The sequence below is a fragment of the Fundulus heteroclitus genome, chromosome 19 (genome assembly GCF_011125445.2).
Source record: "Fundulus heteroclitus isolate FHET01 chromosome 19, MU-UCD_Fhet_4.1, whole genome shotgun sequence".
Lineage (NCBI taxonomy): Eukaryota > Metazoa > Chordata > Actinopteri > Cyprinodontiformes > Fundulidae > Fundulus > Fundulus heteroclitus.
In genome coordinates this window covers 7,914,189-7,941,915 of record NC_046379.1, presented here as the reverse complement: position 1 = coordinate 7,941,915, position 27,727 = coordinate 7,914,189, and the positions used below count along the sequence as shown (strand labels likewise).

At 41.8% G+C, this 27,727-nt stretch overlaps 1 protein-coding gene across 2 annotated transcripts; it reads right to left on the bottom strand.

Moving 5' to 3' along the window:
• On the bottom strand, positions 1 to 27,558 carry syne3 (spectrin repeat containing, nuclear envelope family member 3). 2 transcript variants are annotated; one of them, XM_012854253.3, is made up of 18 exons: positions 27,426 to 27,558; positions 23,558 to 23,715; positions 20,513 to 20,685; positions 18,655 to 18,964; positions 17,815 to 17,970; positions 17,347 to 17,706; positions 16,833 to 16,969; positions 12,331 to 12,505; positions 10,754 to 10,936; positions 8,625 to 8,768; positions 6,920 to 7,054; positions 6,372 to 6,533; positions 3,330 to 3,502; positions 3,095 to 3,239; positions 2,732 to 2,863; positions 2,114 to 2,284; positions 774 to 806; positions 1 to 628 (listed from the first exon to the last, which is right to left on the bottom strand). In XM_012854253.3, the coding sequence occupies exons 2-18, from the start codon at positions 23,699 to 23,701 to the stop codon at positions 446 to 448; spliced, it is 2,916 nt and encodes a 971-aa protein (XP_012709707.2). In that variant the 5' UTR covers positions 23,702 to 23,715; positions 27,426 to 27,558; the 3' UTR covers positions 1 to 445. The 2 variants fall into 2 exon arrangements, with proteins under 2 accessions (XP_012709707.2, XP_012709706.2); XM_012854252.3 differs by lacking the exon at positions 27,426 to 27,558 and adding an exon at positions 23,817 to 23,915.
• Between the last annotated feature and the right edge of the window lie 169 nt (positions 27,559 to 27,727).

Sequence of the window (27,727 nt, the reverse complement as noted above, 5' to 3'; positions counted from 1 at the left end):
TCCCAGGTCAGAATACTTCTTTATAACCGAATCAGAAACGAGTTAAATAAACAAAAAGCCTTCCGCGGTTACAGATGATTATAAAACAATAAAATAACTAAAACTTCATCTTATGTTAAGCTTACATCAAGTGTTCACATGACTGACGCGTCACTGTTCTGCTGGATTCCTGCATCAGACGATGAGGTTCAGCTCATCAGGCTTTAATGTGGTGGCGCTGTAGCCTAACCAGCATCCTAAGCAGGATCACCTGCAACCAGGTGAGCTGTGGTGGGTGTGGCCAGCCTGACACACTGCTGTAAAACCGTACGCTTTATGTTTGGTAATATCAAGGTAAAATCAGGAGAAAGCAGCAAAAGGCAGCAGAGACTTCATTCGCGCTGAGCATAGGTCCAGTTTTCCAGTCGGGGTCTTTGCTCAGAGACGCCGGTCACCCTTCTGGCTCTTATGTGGGAGGAGGCCCGTCGTAGCGCAGCATGACGCTGAAGGATCGGGCGAAGTTGTTGGACAGGGAGCAGCTGTTTCCGTCGTCCATGAGCGGCAACAGGAAGGCGAGGAGCAGCAGGGCGAGGAAGAGGAGCCACAGAAGGAGAGCCAGACGACAGATCCTCCGCAGCAGCCCCGGTTTCTGAAAAACAGACAGAGAGAAGATGGAGGAGTCCGGAACTACGGCACACGAAGCAGCAAACGTCCCGTTGGAGTGATGAAGTGTTGTTGAACCACGTTTTCAGCTGTTGAAGTGATGTAGGAGGGCGTTACCATGGTAACATTACCTTTTCTGTTCTTCCCTTGAAATCGTCTTCTCTCTGCGGAGAGAGACAGAACAGCAATAATTAGATTGTTTTACTGGACTCCACGACTCAGAAGCAACGCAGCCCTCTTCTGACCAAACTCTGGTCTGCTGGTGAATCGCTGTTACACTGAAAACCTGAGAGTTTACTTCCCAGACTGGGGGAACTAGTTCCAACGCCACCATCGCTGCACAGAGTCTGTGCATAAAACCTCCCTGCAGCAGCAGAACTGAAGCTGCACTGCCTCCTGGTGGTGGCACTGAACTAAACATACATGTAATTGCTGGAAATAACTCTTCAGACTATAACAGCAGCTAACAACATCTCTGATTGGACTAATTAGATACATAATATTGTCCTAGTTTGCATAATATGATAAACTGAGAGGCTCTCTTGTACTATGATAAAGATCCATTTACAATATAATTACTCACAGACAAATGTTTTAAAAGGAGAGTTTTCCTCTCCACTGTCGCTTCATGCATGCTCAGTATGAGGGATTGCTGCAAATCCATCAACAATGCAGAAGACTGTCCACTGTGGCTCTACGCTCTTTCAGGAGGAGTGAATGCTGCTTGGAGAGACTTGATGCAACCTGCTGGGTTTCCTTAGAGAGGAAACTTTCTCTCTCTCTCCCTCTCTGAATGAATTGGATTGTTTTTAACTGAATTATTATTTGGATTCTGTATAAACTGGATTATGAAATGGACCTGCTTGTCTTTTAACGGTGCTTGAGATGCTGACTTGTTGCAAACTGGAGCTATATACAGTTCAATCAATCAATTAATCAATAAATTAAGATATGGGTTTCGGTGAGACTCATTTGTCAAGTTTAAAAGCACCATTTGAAACAACATTTAAGCCACTATTAGACATACTTTTCATTAAGATCATATTTACGTGTTAAAGATGTATTTTTTTATCAGGTTTTTCCTGTTTTCGTCACATGTTAGCAAAAAAAAAAAAAATTCCTTGGTAACTCCAAATGTATAATTTTTCAAATATTTCTGAGACCAGTATTTGTATTTAGTCTAATGTTTCAATCATGATGCAAATAAAACTTTAAAGCAGGACTTTTTTTTTATTTTGTAAAGCAACCAAATATATCTATGTGTTTTAATTTTTTTAATTTTCCTCATAATTACCTGTATCAGGTTTTATAAGAGCTTTAAAACGTCAGTCTGTGAGTAATTAATCTATATAGGGTTTTAACCCAAGTTGATTGATTTAATGAAACAAAAGGACTTTTTGATAATATTCCATTTTATTAAACATGACAGTAAATAATCTGAACTGACTATGAATTCTAGTTGTTTTCTCACCTTGGTGTCTTCAGCTATCATGACGTCTTCCTCCTGTTTCAGCTTTGATTTGTAGAGAAGCCATCTGTACCGAAGGTCCTCCAGAGATTCATCTACATCCGGATTTTTCTGAGCCTGCTGGACCAGCAGACGAAGCAACTGCTGACCTTCAGGCAGTCTGCCTCTCAAAACCTGCGGCAGAAAAGAGTTATTCACATTATTTCATTAGTGTATAACATGCTTATAACATCATAATTTTTCATATTTTTATTCATTTACAAAATGTTACACGTTTACAAATATTTTAAGACAGGTTACCTATACATGACATTCCTTTTGTAATGTATTACTATGTTAATATCTTATTACTGACATGTTATCAACATGTTAACATATGAACAGCTACTAATATAAATCGGTTACAAATATGATAAACTTGTTTATTACCATATTAACAGGATTTATAATTAAGAGCTATGGGGTTAATTGTGCTTAACATGACACCATAATCAGATTTCATCATTTAGTATTTACTAGTCATGTATTTTACAAATGGTTTGGCATTTATTTTGCATCACTGATTTCCAGTCACATTTATTTCACCCTTATTGAGGATCTCTTTTCTTTGTTATATGTTACCTGCAGGGTTTTCTGTCTGGATCGGACCTCCTCAGCACTGTGGGCCTTCTTCCTGGTTCTAACTAAGCCCATCAGAATATTATACTCCCTGGACAGCCAGGCCTCAAACTCACTGCAGTCGATTCTGCTGCCCTGCAAAGACCAAAGACAACCTCAGAGTGAAGCAGAGCCGTTTCTTCATGTCCTGCTGTCAGAGCCGAGTTTGCTGATTCCGTATTTGAATTCAGAATCTCAGTTTTTGTATTCCAATATTTTTAAGTATTATTGAAATGTGCTTTTAAAAACGTGCTATACAACAAAAGAAGGACAAAGTACAACTGATGGAGTGAATGTCTCCGACAGAGCTAAAGGAAAAGGTTTTACTCTTCTGTTATCTTCATCTCCTCCTGGGGTCCTCTGTCTGAGGCCCTCTGGTTCATCAGTCGGGTCTGTCTGTACTGAGAGGGGAAGATCCGGTTGAAATCTCTCCTGTGGTCCAAAGGCCGTCTCAGAGGAGCCGGCCAGCAGCCTGAGGGAACAGAAACACTCAGCCCGACGCTCTAATGCAGAACAGAACCTGATCAGCACCGGGGTTTGGGTCTTGGGTTGAAGCAGTTACCCGTCCAGAGTCAGGCTCAAGCTACACAGCTCGATCCAGCGCTCCTTGAGCCGCTCCATGTCTTTCTGAATGTGGACCTGCCCGTCCACTGAGGTTTTCTCCAGGACCCTCAGCACCTGAACCTCCATCTGCTGCACCTGGAGCTCCTTCTCAGGAAACTCTCCCAGGAGTCTCTGAGGAGACACAAGGAGAGAGCAGAATTCAGGTTAAAGCCGGGCGTACATCATCTCCACCCTGTAGAGGTTATTACTCAGGAAAGTCATGAGAAAACCTGAATTTGCAATCAAACTGCTGTATTCATGAGTGTAAATGTGTGCTTGCTATGAAATCTGTGCTTACTTTGCCATGCAAATACGGAACTGTGTAAAGGTTTTAGGTAGGTGTGAAAAAAGGCTGTAAACTAAGAATGCTTCAAAACATATAAAGATTGCTTATTTGCATCAATTTAAATACAAAAAACATGCAAAAAAAAAACATTTTAAATCACATCAATATGTGGTGTTGCTATGCTTCGCTATCAAACCAGCATCGATTCTCATAGGTACATTTTTATAGGATTGTACCTACAGAGTAGGTACAAAGTAGTGGCTAATGCCAATAAATTATAATAAACATGCAGGTTGAAACAAACTCAGCTTTAAAGGAGGTTTAAAACCGGGTGAGAAAAAAAACCCAAACTGCTACCAAGGTGAGGCTGTGGAAGACAGTTTCACGTCTCAGGTCGTAGAATGTGGCAGAGCAACAAGACAGCAGGTAGTTATACAGCATCAGGGAGTTTCTCCCAGGAAAATAAGTCAAAGCAGACTGATGGTTCAACAACTGCTCTTCAAGCTCGTTTGGGGAAATACAAAGAAACGGTCACTGAGAGTCATAGACACAACAGCCGACCAGGAGACTAAGTGCAGTAGATGAAAAACCATTAAAATTGTCATCAGCTCACAAAAAGCAGAAATCAGGGGGAGTCAGGCTGGTTTACCCATCATCTGTCCAGACGTGTGGCCAGAAGTTATCTTTTATGAAGAGTTGCAGCCCAAAAATCCCGCCTCCCACAAGGAAACAAGGCCAAGTGACAAAACAAATGCACAAAAACGTGCAGAAAACGTGGCAGCAGCTGCTCTGGACTGATGAGGCAAAATCTGAAACGTTTGGTAGCAGACACAATTAGAAGTGTCTGAAAATCTCTGCCTACTAGAAGACTGGAGCTCATATTCTGAAGAAATAATTTATTTAAACACACACGTGTGACACAAACAGATGCGTCTCCACAGCTTATTCCTTGTTCCTTTACGTGGATAATTCAATTCAAAGATTAACGAAAACAAAAATCCAAAAATCTGTTTCTCAGACCTTAAATATTGCATAAAACCAAACAAAAATGATTTCTAATAGAAATATCACGTACTGATTCTACCTATTTTTAAATAACGTTTTTATCTGAATATTTCTGGCATTAAAATGCTGCAACATCTTGACTTAGTCTCACAGCCCCATATTTGGTAAATTAGATCCCAGGTTGGGAGCCTAACCTCGACGTTGGGAACCACTGGATTACACGATCAAGAGGAAAACAGCCGACGTGACATTAGTCTTTGTCGCCCTTCCTGAGGAGGGGTTAGCCACAAAGGATCATCGCTTCTTCAGAGCGCTTTATTAAAGGAAAATAACAGAGAGTGCAATGGAAGGAAAAAGTTTGGCTTAAAAAAAATATGCACATGCAGCGGTGATAACAGCTTTAAGAGGATTGTGAAGTAAAGTCCGTTAAAGAGTTTGTTGGAGATTCACAAGGCAGGAGGTTGGATTCTTAACTCCCAGGATGAACTCAGACAGATGTATCCAGGAAAAGGGCGACAGCTTAGTCCTTCCTTATGTTAGGCTACTCCTAAACCAGAGATGTCAAAAGCGTCTCATCTGGGCTGAGGAGAAAAGGACTCTGGCTAAGTGGTCCAAAGTCATCTATTCTAAAAAAAAAGCAGATTTTGCATTTTATTTAGAATTAATGAGAAACTGTAAACCGTAACCGTCAAAATTACCAGAAATAAAAGTTGTAAAGAGTTTGTTCTGTTTGGAATGAATCCATTGCAAAAGCGGAACTAAAATAAGTAATATTCTCTTAAAATAAGTGTATCTGTCCTTGATCTGAGCAGGTAAATAAGATGATCTGCCAATGGAATAAGATTTCTGCGCTTAAAATAGGAACAACTCATCTCCGTCATCTTATTTCAAGTGCAGTATATCTAATTATCTTATTTTAGGGGTCAAAATACTCATCCCAGTGGCAGATAATATTATTTACCTGCTCAAATCAAGGACAAAAACACACATTTTAAGAACATTCTACCTATTTTTAGATTTGTTTTTGCAGTGAAGGAATTATCCTTTTTGAAATGAATTACTAAAATAATCAAACTTTTCTATTATAGAGTCTATTAGGATTAATCTCTACTGATGAGTCTGTTGCCACAAGCAGGCAGAAAGAAAAAGCTCCAAGGTGTAAAATATTTTTATTTCACCTTTGGAAAAACAGCTTTCTCTCGCCTACAGCCTGCAGAAAAACCAAATAAAAACGCTCCTGCATCTGAGCGGCCTCGACATCGCCGACTGGCTGTTACAACATCCAGCTGTTTAAATTTTAAACTCAGCTGAAGCCTCAGAGAAAAGCTCCGATTGATCCTTAAACCTGGAGGGTTTCCATAAAACATCACTGCTGGACTTTAACTTTAACTCATCCATCATGAAAACTGCATGTCGGAAAATCTCAGGTCAGAAAGCTGCGCTCTTACCACGGTAACTGTTTTTTTTTTTGATTGGGTAAGAGAGAAGGTGAAGGACAGAAAGAGACACGTGCTGCTATAGGAGCAGCTGAGATCGAACACTTTTGGTCCGGTTATCAGACTGAACCTAGAAAGCTCAGGAACCCACTCAGCTGGGTTTCAGCTTTAGTTCAGCTTTAGAGAGAAGCAGAAACTAGAGTTTCCCTCCCCAGCGTACCCGGGTCCTTCAGAACCACCAATGTTTCCCTCTGATGGATCAGGAAAGACTCACCTGGGCCTCGGCTCGGCGTCCCTCCACGCTCCAGACTCCCGCCGAGCTGCGGAATGACTCCAGCTTCTGCCTCATGACCATCATCCACTTCTCCGTGTGCAGAAGCTCGCTCTGGAAACTCTCGTGGTCCGAGACGATCTCCTCGCAGTCCTGAACTTTGACCTGGACACAGAGTAGACTTAAAGAACCTGAGAACGGTTTTGGGTTTTGGGAGCCTCACTGCAAAAATGGATCTAGAAATAAGTAAAATGTTCTTAAAGTTAGTGTATTTATCCTTGATTTGAGTAGGTAAATAAGATTATCTGCCAATGGAATGAGTATTTTGACCCCTTAAAATAAGATAATTAGACATCCTGCACTTGAAATAAGATGATTGAGATGAATTGTTCCCATTTTAAGTGCAAAAATCTTATTCCATTGGCAAATCATCTTATTTACCTGCTCAATAAGATTTTAGGAGAAATTTTCTTATTTCTAGTTGTGTTTTTGCAGTGCTCTGCTGAATTATTCTGCCTCAGAGTGGAAGGCAGGAAGGAACGATGTCTCACCATCACTCTCCTGTGAAGCTCGGTCCAGTCAGCGCACAGCTTCTCGTACTGAGTCCTGTTGCTCTGGCCGGAGGAAACCAGCGTCTCCAGAACCGTCAGTTGGGCCCTGCCATCCTCCAGCTCCTTCTGTAGAGCCTGGACACGGACAGACACCAGGAGACGGATCAGACACCTCAGGCTGGTTCTGGGTGAGTCCGGATGAATAAGAAAAGGTTCTGAGTTACAGGGGAAGAGAACCTGTAACTCAATAATAACAAGGTTTCTTTTCAAATAAGGCCGTGCTTCATTCAATACAGTTAAGTTTAAAAGTGAAACATATTTTACATGGATTCATCACACATTCAGGGATATAGTTAAAGTATTTCTACCAATGATGATTATTCAATTCAATTAAATTTTATTTATATAGCGCCAATTCATGAAACATGTCATCTCGAGGCACTTTTCAAAGTCAAAATCAATCATATTATACAGATTGGTCAAAAATGTCCTATATAAGGGAACCAGTTGATTGCTTCAAAGTCCTGACAAGCAGCATTCACTCCTGGCTAACAACTAATAAAAAACTAAAATTCGTTTAATCTGTAAATTAGATCGTAGCATAAGATCGATAAAAAAATGTTTTTAAATGCAGAAATGTGAGCTTAGTGAAATAAAAGTCCATGCACGGTACCAGTAGATGCATTCGGAGCTTTGCCGAGGCTCATTTAGCATGAATTACGGGTTCAGTGCAGCGCGGCATGAAGACGATCAGCCTGTGGTTCTGCTGACGTGTTCAGCAAACCCAAGTCGCTTCGATAGAGACTTTCAGCTCAAAGGCCTCGTCGGGTCTGGTGTCTTTCCTCCAAAATCCTCAGATTCAGGTTAGCCCAGCGTGTGGGCCAATCCAGGAGAGTGATAATTACCAATTATCGTCTTTATTTGCCCAAGGAAACTTTAATCCACCCCTTAGGGCGCAGGGGGCTAAGGGGGAAGCCAAATTTCCTGGTAATGACGTTAGACATGATTTAAACACATGGAACCGGCATCAGCAGAACACGGCTCCCCCCCCCCAAGCCGCTACAGACCGTGAAAACATCACACTGGACCTTCGAGCAGCCTGGATTCTGTGCCTCTGCACCCCTCCAGACTCTGAGACTTTAATTTCCAGATGAAAAGCCACATTCCCTTTCATCTCAACAGAGGACCGCTGAGCAACAGCCCAGTCTCCTTCTCCTTTCATCCCAGGTAAGACGCTTCTGACGTAATCTCGGGTCTCTCCCACTCAGGTCTCCATTAATATAATTGGATCCAGCTCACTGCGAACAGCCAGCTGGCCAGTGGCTTCCCTTCTTATGAATCAGTGTCACTAGGGTGTTGCAGGTGGCAGCAGAGCCGTAACGTAACACATTTGTATAGGAAGAACTATTTTATTGGTCGGAGCTTTTGTATTATTGTCTGAGAAACTGAACTCTGGGGTTTCTTTGGCTGTAAATCAAAATTAACAGAACTAAACACTTAAAAGTCTTTATTAATCTATTAAAATGAATTATTAATCTATGGGAGTTTCCCCATTTGAACTGAATTGGAATAAATTACCTATTTGACTGTTTTCTTCTTTATTGAGATCCACATTACTAATAATCAGACTGCCGATCAGCTTTCAATATTCCTAAAATTAAATGAACTTAAAGCATCTCCTGCGAGTCAGTTTGAGGGAACTCACCAGCATCTGGTCCAGCTGGCTCTTCTTGGCCAGGATGTCTGGTTGAAGAGCATCTGCAGCCAGCAGTCGCTCCCGGAACCCCGACAACTTGGTGAGGATCAGCTGGTACGATTCGTCAAAGTCTTTGGTTCTGGAGATTAGGTTCTGAAAGAAAAAAAAGGGAACATCAGCACGCGGTGGAGAACCTGGAAGCTGCTCCCTGTAAACCCGAACTCCGGTTGTTTGTTGAATCGGATCATTCTGGGTGGATCCGATCTTATTTATGGCCGTTACTGCCTGGTCTGACGGCAGGTTGGAGCTCTGCAGTCAGATCTGTGAGGTTTTGAGTTAAGCTCACCAGAGAATAAAGTCTGACTCTGAGAAACGGCTGATACTCGCAAACAGGTCGCTGCATGTTTCTAGATCTTCGGGCAAAGTATTGATGCGACCCAATGGGTCAGAAACAGCCAATCAGAGGAGCTAGCCCATCTGGCCGAAACCTCGCTTCCATTTGATGGTGTTGGTGCAATCAGACCACAGCGGGCTGCCGGGTTTCACGGTGCGAGCAGCAGCGGAGCACAAACAGAGCAAATATCAGAGGAGTTTCTGTTTTCTCTGCGAGAAACAGGAGCTGCAGGCTGATCCCAGCGCTGAAAACCAAACATCAGCTTTTCTGACGCAACCCCGACAGCGGCGGGGAGAAGAATACTGCATGAGCTTCCAGCAGAGAGACGGGAGGGCTCCATCCTCAAAACGCAGCAGGAGAGAGTTGATGGATGGATGTGCTGCGGTGGGAAACCGCAGCAGGCAGCCTGCAGGTAGAGTTCCCAGCCTGCGGAGGCAGGAAGTTTAGATGCTGAGGATGGAAACCACGCGCGGCGAAGAGGGCTGAAGCTGAAGTTTATTCAAACATTCACATCCGTTACGTTCTCAGCAGCTCAATCAACTCAAATTTCACCTCTGGGGATGAAGCAGTGAAGCTTCTCCTGGCAGAGGCCTGCTAATTCAGATTCAGATGAGGGAAAGGAGGCTGCAGGTTCTTTGAAAGAGGGAGCCGTTTTGAATTCAGCACCAGAAGGGGCAATTAAGAGATAATCTTATTTTATGAATTAAAGCATAAGTCGCTAACCTTGATATCAAATTCATTGAAGTAACAACAGTGGAGCAAAGAACATGATGATGACTCAAAAATGTAGTAGTTTTAGGTTTTCTTGCATTTATTAAACAGAGAAAGAACTGTTTTTTTTTTTCAGCATTCGACTTGCCAATCAACCATCAGAGGCGATGGTGGGGAAATTTGCCATTTCCGATCTCTGGTCGATTGATTGGTGCGTCTCTACTCATCGCCTCCCAACAGATACGCAGACAGGAGCTACCCCATCGCCTGTGGGGTAGCTGGTGGAGAAACTGTGTTGAACCACTACCCCGAGATACGGCTTGATCACATCCAGTGATATCCAGTGAAATCCAGTGATATCCAGTGCACTCAACTGCTGTAGATGTCAAACAAGCCGTCGAGTTATCTCAGTTTTTCTGGTGAATCCTCCAGTGTGTCCCAGTAGGAAGTTCCTATTTAGTGTCTTTAATTGGTTCTTTTACAACACAACTATAAACCTGGTCATAGGTGCATATATCGAGATTTTTAATATATCAAAATGGTCTATTTTGCATGATAATTTTACCTTTATGTGTTCCAGACGGTTATTTTTAAGCTGTTTCTCATATTTGTCTACAGCTGTTTGTTAAAAAAAAATTGCCTGTGAGACATTTGCTTTTTATTTTATAATTACTTTATGAAAAGATAAAACATATCGTGATAAATATCGTGTATCGGCATTCATTCGAGATGTTGTTTTTTGGTCTATACCGCCCAGCCCAACAGAAGTGTGTAACAGGATCTTTCCATCCTGTATGAAAATTACCCTCATCTGCATCTTTGCATCTCATAAATATGGCAAGACGTTTTAAATGCTTCACTGCAGGAAACAGAGCTGAACGTTTCTCATTCCAGTTTATTTTCCTGACCACTAGATGTCCCACTTGAGCACTAACTCATTGCCTCCGGTATGGGACCACTTTCCTAAAGTAAATTGTCCATCACTAGAAACCAGATCATAGCCAGAAATCCTCCTCCATATGAGCTTAGTTACCTGCAGCCGGTTCTTCCTCTCCAGCAGCTGATTGTGCAGCAGCTCTCTGGTCCTGATGGCGGAGCTCAGTTTCACCCGAAGGTCGTCAGACCTTTCAGGACCGAACACAGAGTCCAGCAGGTCCCCTTTCACCTCCAGCTGGCGGAGACGATCCTGCAGCTGGACGCTGCTCTCCAGGAGACCCTGAAGGAGACGACAGGGGGGACAGAGACGCAGCGTTGGAGGTGTGACCCATAGAAACTGGGGAAAAAATTGGGCTAAAACTGTTTTCAGACAAAAAAATAAAAAATAAACATCTAACAGAGGCGTTGAGTGTCAGACCGAAAACTTTAATATTCCAGCTGCAGTGGACTAAAACAAAATAATGATTCAGCTTTCATCAGATGCTGCAGGGAAACATGTTATGTCTGAATGTTTCTGGTCGTTTCCTGTGAGACACATTTAGATTTCATCATTTCCGCATGCGTTACATTACCAAAGGCACTGCAACGCTCGCTTTTTACACATGCAACAAAATAAACGGCTTCCCCTCTTTCTTTATAAATAGACCGGCGGGGTTGGCTCATCTTTTGCAGCAATCAGATTATGTTTGTGTGGAAAGTTACCACAAACATAATGTGTTAGGTCAGAAAGTTTTTCTTCTGGCTGGAAGTCAGCGCTCTATCAGTCTCTATTAGTCAGACAAGTTCCTGCAAAACAAACTCACTCATCTATGTCCTCACAGACAGGTGCATCTCAGTTAACTAGATTAAATATTCCAGGGACAAAATTCAATATGTAAAGCTTATATCAGTGTAAACTATGAGTGTTTACTGTATTTCTATTCAATACCCGCATCTTAGCTCCTGAGGAAATTACAATATTGCCTAACATCAATGAAAAAAAAAAGGGTTTTTAATGTTAAAATGTTATATTAACGCCTGAGAACAACTGAAAGCTTTAAAACTGATAATATTAATCCTGTTTGGTTTGCTTTACGTGCAAAACTTTATATTCTAAACCATCGTAGACATTTTATATTGATCGGTGTACTGCACAAACACCTATTTTTATGGCTAAAACTGCTGACTTGACAACATACAGTCGCAGACACTTTCCAAAAGGAGGATAGGCCACATAAGGTCACTGCTAAAGAGGCTAACTGGTCAGAGGGATGGCTTTATTCAAGAACAATAAGAGAAAATTCAGTGGAAGGAAAATGTTTGTTAAAAAAAAATTATTATAACAAAGGCATTTAATATATACAAGTTTTACTCACCAGGGGGCATTTAAAAATCAGATCAGATATACTTTAAAAAAGCTAAAACAACTGATGGTGTTACATAAATTTACATTTTGACAAGGAAAATAAAAAAATCGAGGACATCTTTAGCCTTGAAATTTGAATTTTTTTTCCTCCCAATAATGGAAATAAAGAATGAAATTAAAAAAAATCATTTTTAGTTGATATTTTTTTTCCACTTTTCCAAATAATCAATTAAAAATTCCATCTTGTTGTACATCTGCATAGCTAGAAGACCACAGATCAGTGTGTGTGTGTGTGTGTGTGTGTGTGTGTGTGCGTGCGTGCGTCGTACCTGGATCTTGTGCAGCAGCATGGCCGTGTGGGAGAAGTCGCTGACGTTGTTGGATGCCTCCGTCACCTGAGAGACGCTGTTGGCCCACTGGGAGAAGTTCAGCAGGGGGTCCTGCAGGAGGCTCCTCAGCTCCATCTCTGACTGTGAACAGAGTCTGGAAGCTCGGCACTTCACACTAGAAAGCAGAGACGGGAGGAGAGCGTGAGGGCCCGCTCTAACGGGGAGCTCCCAGTCCTCGCTTGTTGGCGTCGGTCTGCTTTTGTGACGCTTCACCTTCAGACGGCAGGAGGACATTTCCCTTTCTGTTCGGTCATTTGATGCACGCTCTTCAGAGAACACTTTGCAGCTTCAAGAGGTTTGCTGTGACTCACCGCTTCACAAACTCTTATTCCTTTAAAGAGCGCATAAACAATACAGATGCAGTTCTATCTTAGCTGCAGAAAAAGAAGCGTTTAAAACCTCTTTAAGAGGTGAAGATTGATACAAACGGCGAGCTGTTATTCCCCGTTTCTCCATGGAAACTGGAGGTCGTGTTGAATGTATTTATCCAAGTAACCTTCAACTCTCTTCAAACTTGAGAGAATAATGTAAGAGGCTTCATCTAAAATACAGGTCTTATGAGAAATATCTTTACTTGTAAAACCTGTAAAAGCCGCTTTTATTTTTGCTTCTCATCTGCAGAGCAAAGTTCAAAATACCCACTGAGACACTTCCTTCCCTTTGTGCCGTGAAGGATCTCCTCAGAACTGATATGAAGAGGAACAAGCAAAGGTTTTATCTTACGTTTCAGGGGTGACGAACTGTGTTGGATTTTAGTTGGTGTATCATTAAATATTTTACATCAGTATTTGTCTTTTGAATTAACTTCTATAAATAGTTGTGTTTGTTTCTGTGTGTGGTCTTTTCCCTGTTTAACGTTTGCTGATATGTTTATAAGATTATATTTCTGCTGCCATCTTGAAAGTCAAGTATCAATCAATCAAAAATCTTTTTGTCATTATGTGGTGATAATAAATGATAGTAAAGAAATGTCCCCCTGCAGTCTGAAGGTGAATATAATGGGACATGCTTCTTTTATGTATTTATTTTCTGAGAATGGATTTTTTATAATATTGTATTTATGTATGAATGTAATGTGACAGCCATGGTTTAGTATTATGCAATTTCCTTCAGGACAGTAAAGTCCATCCATCCAGGAAGTAGCTATGCTCAGTTTATTATTATTATTATTATTATTATTATTATTATTATTATTATTATTGACATGACTCCAAATCATTCATGAATGACATTTAATCAGATTAACTGAAAAACAATCAAAATGAAGTTAGATTTTTAATTAACACAAGCAATCGTCAATTAAAAAAAAAGAAAGTTGCAATTGCGTTTAATATGAGATTAAAGAAGCAGCCCTTTTTGGAAGATATGAACTCAATTCCTACTTGTATTAGATTAATGATGTTGTTTGTCTTTTTGATAAATGATTTTAACCTTTTGTACCTGTTTAGGTGACTTTTGTTGCCATTATTCTCACCTAGGGTCACCTAAACACAGGTAGCTTTCTAATTTAGTAATTATTTATTTCTAAAGGACCGTCTGGCACTGTCTGAAAGCCAACAATAAAACATGTTCTTACTTTCTCCACTTTTATTTTAAGACTCACATATAATTTGGCTCCTAACATATCTTTTTTTGTTCTTTTTCTGGCAGCTCAACTTAACTCTGCTGGGACTTAACTAAGAGAAAAAAAAAGTTTTTATTCTGTTTCATAAACTAAGCACTTCACTTTGAGCAATGCAATACTTTCAGAAAATGATTCATACCCCTGGCAGATTCAGCTCTAAAGAAATTATTTTAATGATGGCAAGGCGGCCTTCCAACCTCAAATGCTTGGAGCACAAAGATAAATAATCTAAATTAGAGTGAAACCTCCCCCCCCCAAAAAAAAGCTGCTCAGGAATTAGTAGAATGGTCTGATTGCTGTAATATCTATTTCATCTTTTGATAGATGCCTGCCTCATTTCCTATTACAAACAGACTTCTTGGTTAAATTAAAATAGTTTTCGATCTAAATCTGCCAGGAGCGTGAATAATTCAGGGCTAAACAATAACTAAGAGCTAATGAGCTCAGGTCTGTCCCACACGCCTCAGCCTGACGACCACAAGGAAAACCCAAATTTAACATCAGTCCAAAGCAAATTTAACATCAGGGGGTTGGGACCCCCAGTGGGTCACGAGCTGATATGATCTGCTAAAAAGATTTAGCATTTCCTGCACTTTTTGGTAAAAGTTTATACAAAATACGACTTTATTCTCATAATGTTACAACTCTATACTCGGAATATATAAATAATAATAATAATAATAATAAAGTCATACTTTATTCCGAATATTTCCAAATAAAAAGGATGTGGGGGAAGAGACTAACAAAACTAACAGAGTTCGGAAGCTTCAAACCTGAGAAGTTTTTATCTCATTTATTTCCAAAGCTTCTTCAGGTTTGTGTTTGGTGCCAATTTTGGTTCATATCTCAGGAATTAAAAGCGATAGAAAACTGCGTCTGGTGACATTGGAAAGCAGAGGTTCTCCTTTAAAGAACCGGGGTTGGGCGTCACCAGTGTCTGTCACTGTTATTTTGGGGTTGCAGGCTGAAAAGTTTGGAAACCTTGATCTAAATGGTGATTTTATTTAACTGTAGCTTAAAAACCAAATGAACAAATTCTGTCATGTTCATAATGAAACCGCTTTTGAAATAAAAACCTCAAAAAAATGTATTATTTGTATCTGTAAACTGTTTTTACAAACATAATTCAGGGTTCCAGTGACGCTGACTCGGCGTGTTACACAGTAAGGCCCTAAGTGACAGGCTCCCTGCAGCTCTAAGGCGAACACCCCTGAGGTGTGATTTTCCTGAAGCATCCATCCTGGATCTGTGAGCCTGCAGCTCCTTGTTTGATCTAATCTTTGGGGAATTTTTTAGAACCAGTTGTTCTGCTTCCCGGTGAAGTCTGTGCTCATCCCGACCTCTAAACGCTTCTTTCTGTCACAAATCCTCCTGAAATGATCCGAGTTTAACCGGAAACACCCGACAATGGATAAATGAATTCAGAGCTGGATTTCTCTGAGCGCCTACTATGTGAACTCAGCTCCTCACTGAGCTCCGTAAACAGGTAGAAAAGGCTGCACACGACGACCGGCAGCTCTGCAGAAACATGTCCGGCTTATCCCGCATGGATCTGCGATTGGAAACCAACACCATCCAACCGTTTCAGACGGCAGACTTCGCCGTCACTCAGACATAAAATAACTTGTCCAAACAGCAGAGGAACAGGATGTTCGGTTTTTCAAACCAACCGCGCGGCTCGGCTCACCTCCGCTCTGCTCTCAGGATCTTATTAAAACTTTCTCAACCCGTCTGATCAACACAAGATTCGAAGCAGGAAATCTTTACCTCCAGCTGACAGGGCGATGCTTCAGAAATAATTCCCCTGTTTTAACCGAAAGCTTCACCTTTCTGAAGAAATTTGCTTAGATAGACACCTTTTCAGAGATGTTCCATTTATTTGGGTGAGCAGCTCCTACTGGTGAATGATGCAAACCGTGGAAATAACGACGCCGCTGCACAGGTCAACAAAAGCACTCCTGAACAGAAACCGCCTCAGTCTGACAGGATGTTGATATTTGTGCTCAAACCTTCGATTTTTTGCTTTAATCTGTCAAACAGGGAAACATTCCCTCAGAAAGGTAAAAACAACAAGCTCCTTAAAACTGGAGGAAAACGCGCTGTGAAAGAATATCTGGAACCCTGAAGTAATTTAAAGCGTTTTTTCGGTATATTATTTGTTCTGCAGCTCATTTCTGTGGCAGATTGCATTGAGTCAAAATATGTGTAATAGATTTTTCTGCAGCAACTGCAGGAGTTATCTCAGCAGTTAGTAAAAGTAGCTCCAGGTTTCTCCTGCGCGGTGTTTTCTGACAGCAGTGGGAGAAAACCTAGGATTAAATTCAGGGATAATTGGCCACTAGAACTAGGAGACGCACCAATCAGAACTGTGTGGCCGATTTCTCTGTAGGCTGGGACAGATTTGGGTGGATTTTTGTATCTTTTTTTTCATCTTTTCTTCTGACATTTGGTTAACTTTTCTGAAATTACACGGACGACCCAAATCAACAGCATCCAGATATTTACAGGTTAACATTACTGCTGTGAAACACAACCTATCCGTCCTCTGCTGAGGGAACAAATATCAGCTGATCGGTGGCTGTTTCAGCTCAGTTTAGTAAATGTAACATTCGTTTTACTCTCCGTCATGGTCTCAGCGTGTGAGCTGCATCGATAAGTTAAGATCAGTGAAATCGAAAACATTTGCTGCCATGGAAACGGCAAGATACCATAACAGAAAAACAACGTTTGGTGTAAACACCGACTGTGATAAAATTCCTGCAGGGTGAGTCCGTCGGGGGGGGGGGGGGGGGGGGAGAGAGGTTTAACCGCCTCTTACCTCTGATGCTCTTTAACGACAGCCAGGACGTCGTCTGAAAGGTGACGAGAGTCCTCGGAGAACCTGAACAGCTCCTTCAGCTGAGACTTCAGCAGCTCCACCTGAGACTCTTTCCCTGCCAGAGTGTTCTTCACATCCTGAAACACACGCAGCAGCACAATGAGACCCACACGGGTCGGAGCGGTTCCCCCTGGACCTCACACACTGCAAAAGGGGAACTAAAAGTATGTAAAATATTCTTGAAATTAGTGTATTTTTCCTTGATTTTACCAGGTAAATAAGATTATTTGCCAATGGAATAAGATATTTGCACTTAAGATAAGAACAGTTCATTTCCATCATCTTATTTCAAGAGCAGGATATCTAATTATCTTATTTTAGGGGTAAAAAATACTCATTCCATTGGCAAATAGTCTATTTAGCTGCTCAAATCAAGGAAAAATACACTAATTTCAAGAAAATTTTCCTTACTTTTAGTTCCCTTTTTGCAGTGCACATACCCACCCCAGCCTACCCAGTATCTCCTGAATTGTCCCTCCATCTCCTCCTCGGTGGTCGCCGAACACCTCTTGGACTCCTGGGTGTCCTCCAGCTCCTGGTCCAGGCCCGACAGCAGCTCCCTGATCCGGCCGATCTCCTCCCCCAGCCGCTGGCACCGGGTCAGGTACTGACTGTGGGAGTCCTGGCTGTAGTGAAGACCCTCCCTGGCCTCAGAGAGAGCCTGCCGGAGGCGCTGCCAGCCCACCCGCAGCTCCTCGGCCTCCTCCTGCACCGCCTCGGCTCCGGCGGGAGACGTGTTGGCTCTGACGGAGTCTGCCACGCGTTCGATCTGCTTCAGGGTCTCCTCCCCGCAGTCCACGCTTTCGTCCAGAGTCTGAGACAGAGCGAGACGTTAACAGGTGCTCCTCATCCTCACCTGGCTTCAACCTGCCTTACCGCCACCAGAAACCAACCAGCAGGTGTTCCCTGCAGTTTGACTGACCTCCAGCGCCTGCAGCTTGTTCTCAGGCGTGTCGCCCGGCTTCATCAGCTCCGTCAGGTCTCTGGTTTTAGACACCAGCCAGGACTGGAACTTCTGAACCTCGTTGTGGAACTTCTGGTGCTCATCGCTGATCTTCTCCAGCAGCGTCAGACGCTCCTAACGGCACAGGGGAAAGAGCTAGCACGTTCAGAGCCTTGCTGCGACCCGATTCGGGCCGGACTGGAGCAGTCTGCACCTAACCTGACCCTAGCCAAATGAATTTCGCTCTGCCTAGCTCCACTCGTCCATCTGGGACAGATCCATAGGAATGGCGTTTCAGAAGGCTGGGCCTTATCAAAAATCCTTGCATATGATTGGATAAGCCACTTGTCCGTCATCTTTATCGACGTGGTATTTCAACCACTCACACCGAAGCTAATCCGTGACGCTGATGAGAGCGACGCAGGAAAAACTAAACTTGCTAAGACCGGTCGGGAGAAGGGCGAAAACATGGTTTCCACCAACAAAAGCCTTCAGAGCCGTTCTCTGATGTTCTTTTAATGAAACAATATTAGTTAGATTGGACAACGCGGAAGAAATAGCAGCATCAATGTTAACGCTTGCTTCCTCGATGCGAGCCGCCATTGTTGTCTGAATCAAAATCGCTTCTCCACTACGTCACATCTATGAAACTCCAGCCCTGCGTCCTGATTGGCTGGACAATAAAATTGATTGAAGAAATCACTCTCTATGGAAGATGTCCCAGATGGATGTGAGTGAAGCTAGGCGGAGCTAAGCGGAACGAAATTCATCTGGCTCGTCAATTTTGTCTGCACCGGGATAAATCTGCACGTGTCCCACCTGGGCTCGGTCCCGGACATCGTTGTAGTCCTCCTCCAGCTTCTGCCGGGCCAGCGCGTCCACGCTGGGATCCCCGGTTCTGCTGTGCAGCGCGGCCGCCTCGTCCAGCAGCCGCTCCAACAGCGCCACCTGGCTTTTGACGTCGCTCACCGCCACCCGCTGCTGGTCCAGCTGCCACAGCTTCTCCTTCAGGCCCAGCTGCAGCTCCACGTCCAGGTCCAGGCTGCGCTGTTGCTTGGCGAGCCACAGCTCAAACTCCTCGTACGCCTTCAGGTACTCGCTCCAGTGGAGCCACACCCACTCGATGCGGCTGCGGAGACAGAGGCAGGAATGCTGGGAAAAACTCCATGGAAAACTTTCACCGCCTCCTACCAGAGTCGCCGTTCTCACATCGTCTCTGTTCTCAGCAGGGATCAGATTAGTTTCCATTCAAGGCTATAAAAGGCATTTAATGCAGATGTCATTCCTCGTTTAACCTAAATGTTGAAGTGACATTTAGGGAAAATAAAAAAACCCTCTGACTGTTGATTTGGCATTTAGCTGGACTGCATGCTGACAACATGACATTACACACTCTTTAGCAGTCATCTCTCTTTGTTATCTGTCTGCGTCACGCGCGAAGCCCTTTGAGATGCTCACACTTCCAGCCGTGCAGATATCAACCTCTCGTGATGTCTTCCTGGCATTTTACTCCCCTCTAAATCGTTTCTTTATCCCCAGAGCGAGAAAACAAAACCCAGTTCTGACAGGTTTACAGCAGAACAAGCAGCTCCAGCAGGAATCACTCGTCCGATTTACTGGAAAACCGTTCTGATGGACAGTTTGATCAGAAATTAAACGCTTCTGCAGATGAACGTCCACAGAAATAACGTCAGAGGCAAACCGCGGCCTAAACATCAGGAGGATAAAGCGATACTCTGATGCCTGTGAGTTTTCAGGAATTTCACTTTTTTGTCAGAGTGTGTCCTCTTCCTCTGAGTGGATCTTGAGGCTGTCGCTCTGATTGTTTGATGGGCTCAACCTAATAGCTGAATTTCTTATGTTGTGTGTTTACCTCCATCACATTAAAATTACCAGAACACCAATGTTCCCTCGAAGCAAATCTATGCAGCGCAGAAAATAAAATCCAAGCTGAACCGTATCAGGAGCCTCAACAGTTTTGCTTCCCAACATTTTTCCGCCACTCACCAGCGCAGAGCTACGTCTCGTTTACGTCGGGCGCACATGCGCACTCAGGTCAGTGTGCCACATTCAGACTTGATAACGACAATCATTTACATGTAAGGTTTGGACAATATAGGAAAAAAAATATATCAATAAAACGAAAATCATCTTGATCAATGTTAAAATTATCCAAAAATTATTTTATGCTGTTGCTTAATGACCTATTTTTCAATGAATAACACTGAATTCAAACACAACCCTTGTAAGTCTTAAAAAAAGAACACGTGATCTCTGAACTCTCTGAAGCTTGGTTACGGAGCGTTCCTGGCTCTGCGCTGTGATTGGTTGGGAGAATGTAACGACTGTAGTATTAACCTACCTAGGCTAGAATGCAAAAGGAAGGAAAACTTTTTATTTACCCTTTTTTTACTATTGAACCACACGTCTATCGATCAATATATATTGTTATTGAATTATCGTCCAGTCCCATTTACATGCATGTCGATCAGATTGTCAATCAGCATAAACCACCCCTCTCATTTAAATTACAATTTTATTCTGATGAGCGTAATCCAATCACAATATTCCAATTGGCGTGTTTAAATGACGCGTTTTTATTCTGATCGGCCTTTTATTCTGACTTTTGTCCCTGTAAACGCAGCTGCTGAAGGTTACCTTCAACAAACTGAATTACCTGTGACAGTGGACGATGTGGGTGGTGGTTTCCTCCCACTGGTTCTTTAGCTCCTTCAGTTTACTGTTGGTGCTGTTCCTCAGCTCCTCATCTCCGCTCTGCAGAAGGTTCTCCGCTGCCATCAGCACCTGGTCCACTTTCATCTGACCGTTGTGCTCAGAATGATGGATTTTCTACGTAAAACACGAGGGAAATCGTTAAAATCCAAACACCTTTCTAAAAGGGTCGTCAAAAATATCGATACTATGAAAAGTATCGATACTCAAACGCTGTTTCCGGATACAATATTAATTCTGCACGGTATTGATACTAAATATTTTAGCATATATGAGTCGAACGAAGAAGGGAAAACCCAAAAATCTTGACAATGCTGAGTGCAAACAGTGCTTTAATGTGGCAGCAACAAAGTCAAGCAGCACAACAAACATCTCAAGGACCGACATTCTGGCCTACATGAATGAACAGGTTAATAAATTAAAGTTCCTGTTCATCAATTATTTAATACAATAAACTAATGTTAATGCGATCGGTGGTCCGCATTAATGTTGTGTGATTAGCTGTGGCTAGCATGCTACTTAGCATTTATTTATTTATTAATTTAGCATGTTCCATGTTGAAATTGAAAATGGGGACTTTTTCATGTTAATAAAATATGTTTTATGCATTTAATTATTTGTCTTTTTTTAAACATGAGGAACATTACAACTCCTCACCTCCTTCCTGTTTCTATGTTGCACTACTATGACATCTGCACTAAAAGGTGATAAAACTCAATACAATAGTTGCTGTTTGGTTTACAGAGTAAAGCAGTCATCCGCCTTAAACAGTTGTCAGACAGAATGGCAGAAACTGAGCTTTAGCGATGATCTGATCAGATATTCAGGTTTATTTCCCCCTGAAAGATCCATAAAAAGTCAGGTGTTTCAGTCATCTTGAAGGACTCGAAAACAACTGAAACCTCGGTGATGATATTCAGATCCTTAAGCCTGATTAAGGTTGGAGAAACTTTTCTGATACAAAAGTTCGCCGCACATGGGAAGCAGGATGTGAATCACAGAGTAAGGCACGGTGGTGGGATTATAATGATGTAGGAATGCCACTAAAAATATCTGTGAGGCCCTTTGGTGCCGGTATAGTCCTGGAATAACAAAGACCCACCTGTGATTCTACAGAAAAAACTAAGATAAAAGTGGACCCAAACCAACCAAGAGAAAACACGCAGAGTACTATATAAATAAAATTAGAGCTTAACAACATCTGCAGCAGAGGCCAGCCGGATGCAACATCTGTATATATAAACTTAAAGGCGAATTGCCTGGAGAGATTTCCAGGCTGAACAACTCATGTTTTCCCCTCTATGTCCTCGGATTAGTGAGGAAAAAGACTGAGCCTAAAGGAAAAGAGCTGACAGAGGCCTGTAGAATCATTTAAATTATGTATCATGATCACGTTAAAGGTAAAGAACCAGAAGCTCATCTGCTGCAGCAGCAGTGAGGAGGTTTTATTCCTGTGTGCGTTGAATGTTTGATGTGATGAACACAGACGTAGGGGGTCAGCATAGGGCTGGACGATACAGAAAAAAAGCAAGTAGATAAAACAGAAATCTTATTGATCAAAATTAATAACTATCAAAAAATTCAACATATATTTTAAGTGCAGCTCTGGCCATTTAATGCTGTTGCTTAATAACCTATTTTTAGATAAAGAACACTGAATTCAAATTCAACCCTTTATTCCACCAACTTTTTACCAAAACTGAAAGTTTTTAAAAAAGAAAACCGAACGTGTGCACTCTTAACTCTTTGAAGGGGGCGGAGCTTGGTGAATGAGCATTCCTGGGTCTGCGTTTGTGATTGGTTGGCAGGATGTAATGACTTTAGTATTGACCTATGTGATAGGCTAAAATGGAAAAGGAAGGGAAACTGTTCTATTGAACTTTTTATTGGCCCTATTATTTTTCTATTGTACCACACATCGATCAATCGATATATATATATTGTTATTGAATTATCATCCAGCCCTATGTCAGCATTTAACGTACTGAGAAAATTTCTCATCTTTATAAGAATTATTTTAAGTCAACTCCAAAAACTGACTATATTGTCACGTATTGTTTTTATTTAATACTATTTTCTCTATTTTGTTCCAAAAGAACATCGATACATGTCAACAAATTCACAAATATAATTAAAAGCAGTTACTGTGTTCAGTTTAGTGATAAAAAACAAACTCCTTTAGGTAACTGTTGTCTGCAAGAAGCCTTTTCCAACTAGAGATGTTATTCCAAGAGCAGCATTTGTGTTTGTGGGGATATAATTGCAGTCACAGCCATACAGTTAGCTTAAAAAGATTAGTGATGTTTTTTTACTGTCACTATATCGTGATAAAATCATAAGTCTGCATCGCCCACCCCTAGTTCCTTGTGATAACGGCTGTCAGGAGGGGAAAAAAATTAGGACACACAAATCTCTGCAAAAAAACCAACAAAACAAACATGTAGCCAAATTTCACCAGAATCTAAACAGAAATCCAAAACAAAGTTAAACTGGTTTTGCTGCCTGGTTTCGGCAGAACAGCTGACTGACTGCAGTTTTCAGGAGGGTGAGGCTCTAAAGTGAAAACGGGAGGAGAAACCGGTGGACGCCCCGACTCCACAACGATAAAAAAAATGGTGCTGATGTTCTCCTCAGCTGGAGACGTCTGCGTGGTGATTATTCACAGCCTGCAGCTCCTCATCAGGACCTTGAGATCTGCGGGAGCAGCAGCACGTCTACTGACAGCCGCAGCTGGAACACCGCCCACAGCGGGAGTGGCCCATAAACTCCGCGTGTAACGCGCCGTCAGGCTGTGTTTATGCCTGGTTTAGGAATACTGATTCACACGGAGCTGAGAATTAAAACAAAACTGTATCTCTACCTCCCACTTTAATGACTGGGAATAGGTTGTTTTTAATATAAATAAACACGTTTCTCATCTCAAACATCCACCTAAATTCTCCAGAATAAACTTGGGCGGCGTGAGCCCATCAGAGAAAAGCCGTCTCACCTCGGTCGCCCTAAGTCGGGCCTCCAGGGCATCTCGGGGCCCCGCCGTGTTGTCGTTTGCATTAAGCTGCTCTTGGACGGCCTTCATCCAAGCGAGGGCCTCCTTCAAGCGGGCTGCGAACTCCTGCTGCTCCTGCTGGGTCATGGCCGGACCAGAACCTGCAGAAAGGGAACAGATCCGATCCATGAAGAAAATGAAGGTGGGGTGCTGCTGCAGCTATGGTTCTATTCTCTGTCCAGTGAAAGCATCAAGGTGTGACCTTCAGGTTGTGAGTCACAGCGCTGCATTCTTCTTCTTCTGGTTTCTTTCAGAGTAGAAACTGCATTAATTCTCCTGCTGTTTGTTGAGACTCTATGAAATAAAAAAAGTCCCGGGAACGATATGTGTGGCTGTTAGATCCGTTGAGGAACTCGTTGTTCCCTCAGGAGCTGCAGCTGGAGCGTTAAAAGTTAGACTGCAGTTAAACGCGAAGCTGGGAGGAGCCAAAAAAAAAACTACTTCTCCTTTCAGACGGAGCAGAGTGAGAGCGGGTTTCCTGAGTGACTCATTTCAACCACCGCCACATTCTTCCCCAGCATTTTCACTCTGCAACTGCAGAGTCTCTGAGTCTGAGATTTTAATATGGTTCAGATGGTCTGTTTCACTCAGAGCTTTAACTTCTGTGGCTCTAAGAAAGAAAAGAAAACAACCAGAACTCTCAGATCGGAGCTTTCTGATCTCGACTGATTCTCACTAATTCAGCTGTTTCACAATTAAACATCACAGGGTGGAAATGAGTTTTAATTCCTTAAAACAATCTAAAGGGTAATCCCTCAAAGTCTGTTTTGTGCTTCAGGCATTTCTAAATGATTGAGATCAAAAAGAAGCATTTTCATCCATCAAACACTCCCTGACAGGCATTTGTCCTTCCAAAGCCACCGTAGTTTCAGATTTAAATCTATTCAACAGATTTCCCCCCCCCCCAGAGTCAAACACTTTTGCTCCAATTAATTAAAAATAAAATGTTTTCATGTTCAGCATAACTAAAACGCTTTCATGCATAAATATGAACCTGATTCTCCAGGTTAATAGCAGTTGTCTCATGTTATAACCTGGAGGAAAATATGACAGAGTTAAATAAAAACCTATTTCATGATCTAACTGCTTTATATAAAACGAAACAGATACAAATATTCCAACAACTGCAAAATTATAAGATTAATCTAAATATTACATATGAAATAATAGGTGCTAGTGGTCTGCTATAATATACTATTTATATTATTATGTATTTACATGCATGTCGATAGGATTATCAATCACCATAAACCAACCCTCTCATTCAAATTAATGAAAATGTTAATTTCATTATTATACATTTTATTCTTATTTAGACCTAAGCATAGATGAAAAGAAACACTTTTATTGCATTTTACTTTTTTTAATTGATCTCAGTGGTTTATCATCTCGAGTTGCTTTAAAAAAGAAGAAAAATTACATAATTTCCCATTTCTTAATACAAAGAAATGGGAAGCAGCATATGTTTGTGAAATCCAGCAGGAAATCTTCTACTCTAAGTCCTCCAAACTTTAGATCGTATGAAAGGTCGTCATCTGTGCAGAGCCCATGAAAATAACCCCAGTCCAGACTGAGAATTAAACACCCAAAAAAATGTTATTCCACACTCAAAGCTGAATATGCAGCTTTTATTGTAAAATCTGTCTGTCTTTTCTCAATGCAACGGCTGTTCTGGCTTTGTTTGGGTAGCTACATCTGCACCCTTGTATCTGCAGCGAACTTCATTTCATGCTAAAGAGAAACCTGAAGCCGGATGTAAATCAGGGAGGCGCAATCTCTCGTCATCCCAATAACAACAGTAGAAAAAGGGCAGAGCTACTCCTAGGTAATGATAAAAAAAAAGCTCTTAGACTGATTTACAATGTTGGTTAGAAAGATGAAAATCCTTAAAGCTTCAAATATTGAAATTTGCTGATTTAGGGAAATTCAGAACAGCACAACTTGTGTTCAGAGCACAATAGAATAATCAATTACAGGGAACAAAACATGTTTTATTTATTTTTTACTATGGGGAGTGATGGTTTAGCGGTTAGAGCAGGGCAAGGTCCTCGGTTCAAATCCCCAGGTGCAGTGGCTCCCTAAGGGATAGGTTAAACGCAGAGGACGCATTTCATTGGCGTAAATGTTGCAATGACAAAAAAAGATTATTATTATTATTTACGGGAAGGAAATTATAATTTAAGGAGTGCTTGAAACACGTTCGAATGGTTCAGTTGCAAAAATACAGTCATTCTGTGGACGTTTAAATGAGGAGATAAAGCGATGTTAAAATATCAAAAAGCTTTTAAAAAGAGGTAAAAATGCTGTATAGTGGTTTGCATGAAATATAAACAAGAGGAACTTTGTCATGCGTAGTCAGATTTTGTAATTAATAATCCTAAATCAATATTATTACTGCTGTCTTAGAAGGGCTGGGATTTAATAAATCTCACTCTCTCCACTTCCTTTCCTGATTTGCAGATTTCTTTGAGGCCTGATTAAATTTTTTTTCCCCTAAGGACTATAATAACACTCAGATGAAGAATAGAAAATGATTTGCACGTACTTTCATTTAGTGAGTAGTTTTAAACCCATTAGCAATTACAATATTTAACTCAAACAAGCACATCAGGCACGCTGTGGTTCATGTGGTTATAGCCGAAATTAGTTTTCAATCATTTACTAAAAACAATTGAGATAAATTCAAACTTTACTGTCTCAGTCTCTGGAGAACACACTGCTGCTCTAAGGGATTATCAGACTAGTTCAATGGAATAAAAAAAAAAAAAAAAACTTAAAAGCCTAATTATTTACCTGTTAGATAAGATAAAGTATCAGTTATCAGCATGGTATGTTGCTTTTTATTGTTTAGCTGTAATTACCGTTAGCAGCAGCTGATAAAAATTGCATTCAGAGTTAATTATTACGTATATTTATAGAATAATTGCGGATGATTTGATGCTCATTTATACTCATGTCGGTCTTTAGGAAAGTTAAACCCCTGCTGTGGACTGTTAATATATTTATGTATTGTATTGCATCCCACCAACATGCCCATTTTGAGTCCAATTAGTTTTAAATTCCTGAAAATAGACGACGCAGAGACTATATAGACAACTGTTAGTCTTCCACCACTCTGAGGATTTCTTTGCTTTTCCACTAACTCTGATATGTTTTTCTACCACTTTCAAGGGAGCTATAAATGATAACAACCCATAAAAACAACTTTAATCTTACTTAGTGACCTGTACTGTCCCTTTAAGACGCCTCGCGTGTGTCTCCAGAGCTGACACGGGAAAGTGGACGTGGGTGTGAGACAGTTTGGGGACAGAAAGGAACTCTGTGCAGGCTCCAGGACCTGCCGGGGATCTCCTCAGGCGCATCAGACCCAACCCAGACCTGAGCTCCTCCCGCCTCTACGGAGACGGCATGACAAGCGGTTCCGTTACCGGAGGGGTTAACGGAGAAGCCGGGAACTCTGGTCAACATGAAGCACATCGGGTCTACCGTGACCTTCATCATGCTGCGGGAAAAACCGGAAGTCCACCGGGAAACCCTAGTTTGGCGGCCGACCGTTAGAGTGACGCGGCTGTGTGACGTCACGCGTGTTGACATTAATCCAGCTGAGCCTGACGGACAGGTGAGCTCTGACCTCGGCTGATCTCAGGTGTAACAGAGACTGTGGACAGGAAAGTAGAGCGCTGGTTTCTCTGAAGAGACCCGGAACACACCAAACCGCTGCAGCTGCAGCCGGAACTCCGTCCACGTGTGGTGGACGAGCAATAAACAAACAATGCGTGAAAACAGGTGTAAACAAACCACGAACACTCACAGCTTCAGCCTCCGAGCGGTTCTCTGTCCGGTTGGCGCAGAGCCGTATGAAAACACGGCGGGTCGGCGAGGACGAGGAAACTTCCTGCTGACAGGAAGTGTAGCTCTGCGCTGCGTTCAGGGACCACTCGGAAATTAAAGAGAATGCAGTTCTTACACGAGTAGGTTACTCTTTGCAGATTAAATGTCGGACATATATATATATATATATATATATATATATATATATATATATATATATATATATAGATAGATAGATAGATAGATAGATAGATAGATAGATAGATAGATAGAGATAGATAG

Bases quoted from the DNA above. Each gene is read 5' to 3' on its own strand.
- syne3 (XM_012854252.3), bottom strand. From the start codon at position 23,844: ATGCAGCGCTGTGACTCACAACCTGAAG. The intron at 6,534-6,919 runs GTGAGACATCGT...CTCTGTGTCCAG, and splicing joins AGCTTCACAGGAGAGTGATG to GTCAAAGTTCAGGACTGCGA. The intron at 3,503-6,371 runs GTGAGTCTTTCC...GTGTCTCCTCAG, and splicing joins GACGCCGAGCCGAGGCCCAG to AGACTCCTGGGAGAGTTTCC.